General features: G+C 56.6%; 1 protein-coding gene across 1 annotated transcript; it reads left to right on the top strand.

Moving 5' to 3' along the window:
* The first annotated feature begins 663 nt into the window (after positions 1-663).
* Positions 664-7,408, top strand: SMARCD1 (SWI/SNF related BAF chromatin remodeling complex subunit D1). The gene is made up of 13 exons (XM_054649242.2): positions 664-855; positions 930-1,117; positions 1,855-1,897; positions 1,982-2,104; positions 2,393-2,515; positions 3,003-3,119; positions 3,438-3,539; positions 3,827-3,988; positions 4,105-4,202; positions 4,659-4,794; positions 5,120-5,242; positions 5,482-5,583; positions 5,758-7,408. The coding sequence occupies exons 1-13, from the start codon at positions 691-693 to the stop codon at positions 5,809-5,811; spliced, it is 1,536 nt and encodes a 511-aa protein (XP_054505217.1). The 5' UTR covers positions 664-690; the 3' UTR covers positions 5,812-7,408.
* The last annotated feature ends 89 nt before the right edge of the window (positions 7,409-7,497 follow it).

Here is a 7,497-nt window from a genome sequence, read left to right as displayed (position 1 = left end):
CAGAAAGTGGCCTTTAACTCCAACCTCCTGCTCTGGGGGAACCCCAGGGGAGACAGGAATCCTTTTCCTCTGCCTGAACCTGCACAAACTGGGCCCATTCGTGGCCATTTGTTTTCCCCATAAATTTCATCCCTAAGATCCCAGAATCCCTGAGGTTGGAAAAGATCCCCAAGTCCAAACTGTGAGTGATCCCCACCAGAGCTGCCATGTCCAGCTGTTCCTTGGACACCTCCAGGGATGGCGACTCCACCACCTCCCAGGGCAGCCCCTCACACCCTTTCCATGGAGAAATTCCCCCTGAACGTTACAGAGGGCAGCTTAGGTGAGGGGTGTCACTGCCCCACCTGCACATCAGAGCCCTCCATCCCTGGGAAAGGCGCATCCACCTCCTTCCGAACACATCCCACAGCAAGGGAGGCTCCAGCACCAGGGAACAGGGGCTGTAATCACGGCCGGGGAGTGGGGGTTGAAACCCCCAACCCTTCCCAGCGTTTGGGACCATCCCGCACCCCAACCCCACCCCTCAACGTCCCCGATCCCCTTCCCGCACCCCCAAATCCGCCATCCCCGCCGCTCGTTCCTCCCCTCCGGCAGGGGGCGCCACGGGCGGCGGGCGCGGGCGGCTCCTCCCCGGCGCTCCGCGCGCCGTGCGGGGCCGTTTCCGGTTCCGCTCCCTTTGTGCGAGACAAGATGGCGGCGCGGGCCGGGTTCCAGTCGGGGCCTGCGAGCGGCGGCGGCGCCGGAGCCGCGCCCGGGGCCGCGCTGGGCCCGGGAGCGCCGGGCGGGGCGGTGCGCATGGGCCCGGCGCCGGGGCAGGGCCTGTACCGCTCGCCGCTGCCCGGAGCCGCCTACCCGGTGAGGCGGGGCGGCGCGGGGCGGGGCGCGGGGCCGGGCTCGGCGGGCGCTGACCGGCTCTGTTCTCTCCGCAGCGCCCCGGGATGCTGCCGGGCGGCCGCCTGGCGCCGCAGGGCCCGGCCATGGGTCCTCCCGGGTACGGTGGGAGCCCAGCCGTGCGGCCCGCGCTGGCGCAGGCCGGGCTGGACCAGGCTCGCAAGCGGCCGGCGCCGCAGCAGCTTCAGCAGGTGCAGCCGCAGGCGGTGCCCAACCGCAACCACAAGTAAGGCACGGGGGGCACGGGGAGAGGGCACATCTCGGGGTAACGGGGACATCCCGGACAATGGGAGCATCTCGGGGCGGCAGCAACATCCCCTGGGCTGTCGTGGGCATCGGGAGGAATTTTTTCATGGAAATTGCTAGGCTTTGGAAGGGGCTGCCCAGGAAGGTGGTGGAGTTCCCATCCCTGGAGGTTTTCAAAGAATGATGGGCATGGCACTGAGTGCTCTGGGTTGGTGACAGGGTGGGGATCGGGCACAGGTTGGAGTCAGGGGTCTAGAAGGGCTTTTCCAATCTCAAAGATTCTGGAGTTCTCAGCCATCCTGCAGCGCTCAGGGGCTGAAAGGTCCTGTCAGGTCCTTGTGCTTCCCCTGGCACTGGAGGACAGCACTGGGCAGGGCTGAGTCCGTGTCACGTGCCTGCATCCTGATGTGATGCCCCAGTGAGAATGAAATTCATGCTGGATTTAAAATGCTGTTCCTGGAAAAGCCAACCCAAAGTTGATTGAGGCAGGAAGGTCACTTGGTGTGGGCGTTGTGGCAGGTCTTCCTTCCCAAGGGATGAACCCCCTTCCCAACAGATGTAATTCCCTTTGTGAGTGCTCAGAGGGGTGGGGGGCATTGAGATAACCAGTTAGCCACACTGAGCAGGGCCCAGCTAACTGGGGAGCTGCAGGTTTTTGAGTTCCTGTGCCCAGAGCTGTTCCATTTTCACACTTCCTTTGCCTCTTGCCCCTGTCAGTGCCAAGAAGAAGAAGATGGCAGATAAAATCCTCCCACAGCGGGTGAGTGGGACATGGGGAGGGGCTCAGGGGGAGGTGAGGCAGCCTGGGGAGCTGATGGGCATTTCCATCCTTGCTTGGCCATAGATCCGTGAGCTCGTGCCCGAGTCCCAGGCCTACATGGACCTGCTGGCCTTCGAGAGGAAGCTGGACCAGACCATCATGAGGAAGCGCCTGGATATCCAGGAGGCTCTGAAACGCCCCATCAAGGTAGGGGGGTCCATGGTTGTATCCAGGCTCTGCAGGCTCCTGAGTTCAGGCAGCAGGAGGGCACTGAAGGGCTGTGTCCTGTGAGTGTGGCAAATCAGGGGTCCCATGCTCTGGACAGTGCCAAGGACTGGGACCAGCAGCTCTTCTGTCCTCACTGTGTGCACCCGGAGGGGGGAATGTGAGGCAGCTGAGAACATTGAGCTCGGTTTTAGCAAAGCTTGTGCAGCACAGTTGGCCCTGTGCAGGAGAATTAACTGATTATTAATTAGCTGATGTTTGTTCTCCTAGCAAAAGCGAAAGCTGCGTATTTTTATCTCCAACACCTTCAACCCCGCCAAGTCAGACGCGGAGGATGGCGAAGGAACCGTCGCCTCCTGGGAGCTTCGGGTGGAAGGACGGCTGTTGGAGGATGTAAGTGGGCAGTACCCAGCCTCAGAGGGGACTGTGGATCTGGAGTTGGCAATGAAACCAGTTTCCTAGTGTCTGAGAGCACAGCTGGGGCTTGATATCCTCCTTCATCTCTGTTTTCCAAGGAGTCTGATGGTGACGAGACCGAGAGCCCAGCTTGCAGACCGATGGGTGTCCCCATGGCAGGACATGAGTTGTCCAAAGTTCTTAGAGTTGTGAGAATCACTGGTGAGAGCAGCTCAGTGGCACTTGTGTCCCCGGCTCTGAGAACCAGGGCACTGGCATTGTACGTAACTGCTGAGGGGTTTAACTCCTGCGAGCTCATCTTTAACTCCAGTCTTTCCCTTTCTCACTTGGAAACTCGATTTTTGAGCACACGTTGGTGAATTCAGGTGGTCAGAACTTAGAGGAGGAGCTGTCGTGCACGGTGGCTGTGCTTGAGTGCTGAGACTTGCTGCCCTAACCCTCTTCCTCCCTGTGTTGCTTGCAGTCTGCTCTGTCCAAATATGATGCCACCAAGCAGAAAAGGAAATTTTCGTCCTTCTTTAAATCTCTGGTCATTGAACTTGATAAAGACCTGTATGGCCCTGACAATCACCTAGTAGAGGTGAGCTGCTTTTTGCTGTGTGTCCTCTAAAAGTGGGTTGGTGTTTCAGCAGGTGGGGTTTGTGTGTCATTTACAACTTGGGAGGTGGGAATCCTTGAGGCTCCTGGGAGCCAGGAGCTCTTGAATTCTCACTTTGGCTTTTCCTCTCACTTGCTGAAGGTCGGAACAAATGTATTGACTCTTGTTTAAACTCTAAGTAGGAAGAATTGGAGTTTTCTCTAGTTGAGTGGGATTTACTGGCAAAGCTTTTGGGTGCCCAGCAGCAGGAGCAGGGGGAATCATGTCTGGGGGGCTTCTGAATTCCCTTTCATGTTCCAGTGGCACAGGACTGCTACGACTCAGGAGACAGATGGCTTCCAGGTGAAGAGGCCAGGGGATGTGAACGTGCGCTGCACTGTCCTGCTGATGCTGGATTACCAGGTAGCACAGTAGGGAAAAAATCCTCCCTCTGGGGGTGGTGAGGCCCTGGCATAACTGCCCAGGAAAACTGTGGCTATCCCTGGAAGTGCCCAAGGTCAGGTTGGACAGGGCTTGGAGCAACCCGGGATAGTGGAAGGTGCCCCTGCCAATGGCAGGGGTGGAAGGAGATTTCTTTAAGGTCCTTCCCAACCCAAACCATTCCATGATTCCATGCTGGGAGCAGCGGTGCTGGGCGTGCACCATTACCTGTGTCTGGGCTGCCTCACCTCTCGGTGCTCTTTGTTCAGCCTCCCCAGTTCAAGCTGGATCCGCGCCTGGCTCGGCTGCTGGGCATTCACACGCAGACCCGGCCCGTGATCATCCAGGCCCTGTGGCAGTACATCAAGACCCACAAGCTGCAGGACCCCCACGAGCGGGAGTTTGTCATCTGTGACAAGTACCTGCAGCAGGTGAGCAGTGGCAGGGCTGGAGCAGCAGCGCCTGGAGCAGTTCCCAGCGTGGGCTGCCCCCGCAGGGGTGGCTGCAGCGAGCCCCTGCTCCTCCCTCAGCCCTGTCTCTGTCACAGATATTTGAGTCGCAGCGGATGAAGTTCTCAGAGATCCCACAAAGGCTTCATGCCTTGCTGATGCCCCCCGAGCCGATCATCATCAACCATGTGATCAGGTGAGGCTGCTCCACGGCTGTTCCTGTTTCCAGGAAGGAGTGGAAGGAGTGGGAGGGAGGGATGGATGAGGCTGGCTGGGAAGACAATGTGCTGTGTCCTGATTTTCAGCAGCAGTTCCCATGTTGCCTGTCACTGTTCCTTTGTGCAAGAGCAGCCGCCTCTTTCATTACCACATCCATCTTCCAAAGGCACTCCCACATCCCTGCTGTCCTTTGCTGCGGATAGAAACCTTAGTGGAGCAATCATTCTTTTCTTTTGCTGCAAAGCCATCCGTGGGCTTTAGCTGCTTTTGGGGCTGAGGCTGACAGTGGCATGGCTTGTCCCTGTCCCTGCCTGCAGCCCGTTTGCTGCAGCATCCCAGAGGAGCTGCATTTGCTGCTTCCTTGAACTGGTCCCAGACTTTGCCTTCTTTCTGGAGCTGCTCCCTGATTTTGGCTTCTTGTGGATGTCCCCAGTGTTGACCCAAATGACCAGAAGAAGACAGCCTGCTATGACATTGACGTGGAGGTGGACGATACCCTGAAAACTCAGATGAATTCCTTCCTGCTCTCCACAGCCAGTCAACAGGAAATTGCTGCTCTGGATAACAAGGTAGGAAAAGCTCCTTCAGATCTGCTCTCCTTGTTGCTGGGCAGGGATGTGTCTCTGGACACAGAATAGGAGTGCTCTGTTGTTTGGAAGCTGTAGTGGGATGAGCCATGTTTACAAACGTGGCTGTACCTGGAAATGTAATTTTTAAAGCAACCAGTCTATGGGAAAATTGGTAATATTTAGAGAGCAGGAAACTGGGAGCTGAACATCCTGGTAAGTATAAGTGAACTAGAGAGTGTAAGAATTTGCCTTCATGTGTTGGATCCCTTGATGTTTCTGACTTCTCCCCTGTTCAGCAGTTCCATTCTGTGTTTGTCTCCTGCAGATCCATGAAACAATTGAGACCATCAACCAGCTGAAGACACAGCGCGAGTTCATGCTGAGCTTTGCCCGAGATCCTCAGGGCTTCATCAACGACTGGCTCCAGTCCCAGTGCCGGGATTTGAAGGTAGAAGCTTTGTCTTGTGTGGAAGGTGGTCCAGTTCACACGCTTCCCTCATTAGAATGAGCTCCCACAGAGAGAAGGAAGCAATTTCCTCCTCGGAAAGCGAGGCTGGGATTTGAGTCAAGCGTAAGAAGCTGACCTGAGTGCACTGAGATGTGTGTGAGGAAAGGGAAGGGGGTGGGTTTGCTCAGCAGAGCCAGAGCTTTTGCACTCCCTGAGCTGTTGTGCCTTTGTGCTCCCAGACAATGACTGATGTCGTTGGGAATCCCGAGGAGGAGCGCAGAGCTGAGTTCTACTTCCAGCCGTGGGCGCAGGAAGCCGTGTGCCGATACTTCTACTCCAAGGTGAGCGTCCCCAGGCTGGGGTGCCCCTCTGTGCTGGCACTCCTTGGGCCACACAGTGCTGGGGGAGGTGGTGGTTGCATCTTGGTCTCAGTTGGAGCTCTCCCTTTCCCAGTGTGTTAACTTGGTGCTGCACTACCCAGGGGTGTTAATGCTGCAACTCTGCTCCTCTTGCAGGTGCAGCAGAGACGGCAGGAACTGGAGCAGGCCCTGGGCATCCGGAACACATAGGCTGCTCTGCTCCTCCCCAGGCAGAAGCATCACAGCTGTTGGTGGAGACAGAGCTGCAGAGCTCACTGTTCCAGCTCACCGAATCCCACTCTGGCAGCGAGGCCCACGTTATTCATCCTGGCATTGTCCCTTCAGGGGCAAGTCCAGGACACCTGGGGCGAGCAGACAGGCTCCAATGAGCACACATTTCTACCTGGTTTTCTTCCTGACTGTTGCCTTGTCAGTCCCAAGGCTTCCACGAGCGTCCCCGTGACTCTGCACTGCCTGTAGTGTCCCCGGTAGCCAGAGTGACTCAGAGCCTTCTCTCAGCCCATTCCTCCCCAACCAGCATCTGGTTGGGCTCTCAGAGCTGGCTCTGAAGCCTGGCTCTGCTTTAAGGTGTGGCTGGGCTCTTCCCTGCCACGTTTTACAGCCCGTGCCAGGCGCTGTCGTGGGCAGGATGCCATGAGCTGACATACCTCCCTGCCCTCACCCCCTCCTCAGAGGGTGCTGCTGCACTGGGCTGCCTCATAGGTCACTCTCCTCCTTGAGGAAGTTACTGAACTGTATAGAGAATTGCTTCTTCCCTTCTCCCTTCTCCCCTGCCCCATTCCCTGCGTGTTCCATGATGGACTGTCCTGGGCTGGGATCACAGGGAGACAAGGCCTTGGCTTCCTGCAGGGATGTGGAAGCGTTGGAGTGATGCAGCGCTCTGCACTTCAAACACCTCCCAGTGGCTTCCAGCAAACCACGTGGCTGCTTGTGTTCCCTGGAGCAGGGAGAGGAGATGGAGCAGCTGCCTGGAATTCTGCAGGGACAGTGTTGTAGGCTCATTCCTTCAGGACAGTTGTCCTGTGTCACTTGCTGTGGGGACCAGAGGCTCCTTCGTGTGGGTCCAAGGGTCCAAGGACAGGACAGTCCTTGGAAAAGGACATTTTTCCAAGCATATGTGAGTTAGCAGGTGTTTCCATGCTGAAGCTCCTGTGGTTTTTAGTCAAGTTTTAGGCTGTGGGGCTGCCATAGGGCCCAGCATGGTTCAGGAATGTACAAGTAGATTTTCTCCACTGTGAGGAGTAGCAGCCCCGATGCCTCCTCTTGGAATGAGGTACTGGTGGCCAGGCTTAGGAGAATGAAATAGCTCCTCTTCACTCCAATCCCAGTGTTTGTGCTCGGGACTATAATGCAAATGGACTCAAAGCTGGTCTGACTCTTGGAATAGCTGCAGGATCATGTTACTGATGAGCACTCACCCAGTTCAGTGCGGCTGGGGAGGCTGCTGTGAGTTGGAGCACCTGGGTGGCCCTACTACTTACTCCTTGTGTCTGTGTTACTACATGTCTGTGAGTAATAGACTCTCGACTTCCCCTCTCCTCTGCCCTTCTGAAATGCTCCTCTGTGGTACTGGGGTGAAGGTCTTGGTGCTGGAGAAGCAGCCCCTGACTCCTCAGGGTACTCCCACAGGAGGGATGCTGAGTCCTACATAGGCAAACGTAGCTATTGCAGAGTAACTGCTTTTCTTAACTGAGTATTACGGTTTTTTCCATGGACCAAAATTTTTTTTTTGTACTGTATCCTTGTAGACGTCACCCAGTTTTAATAAAAGACTCCTGTGAAGGAAGCTGTCCTCCTCCTTCCGTGCTGACAGCTTGCACTCTCCCAGCTGCCATGGGGGATGAGCCTGGTGACTCCCAGGGAAGGGACACCATT

This window comes from Agelaius phoeniceus, chromosome 35 (genome assembly GCF_051311805.1).
Source record: "Agelaius phoeniceus isolate bAgePho1 chromosome 35, bAgePho1.hap1, whole genome shotgun sequence".
Classification (NCBI taxonomy): Eukaryota; Metazoa; Chordata; class Aves; order Passeriformes; family Icteridae; genus Agelaius; species Agelaius phoeniceus.
This window is presented reverse-complemented; position numbering and strand designations above follow the sequence as displayed.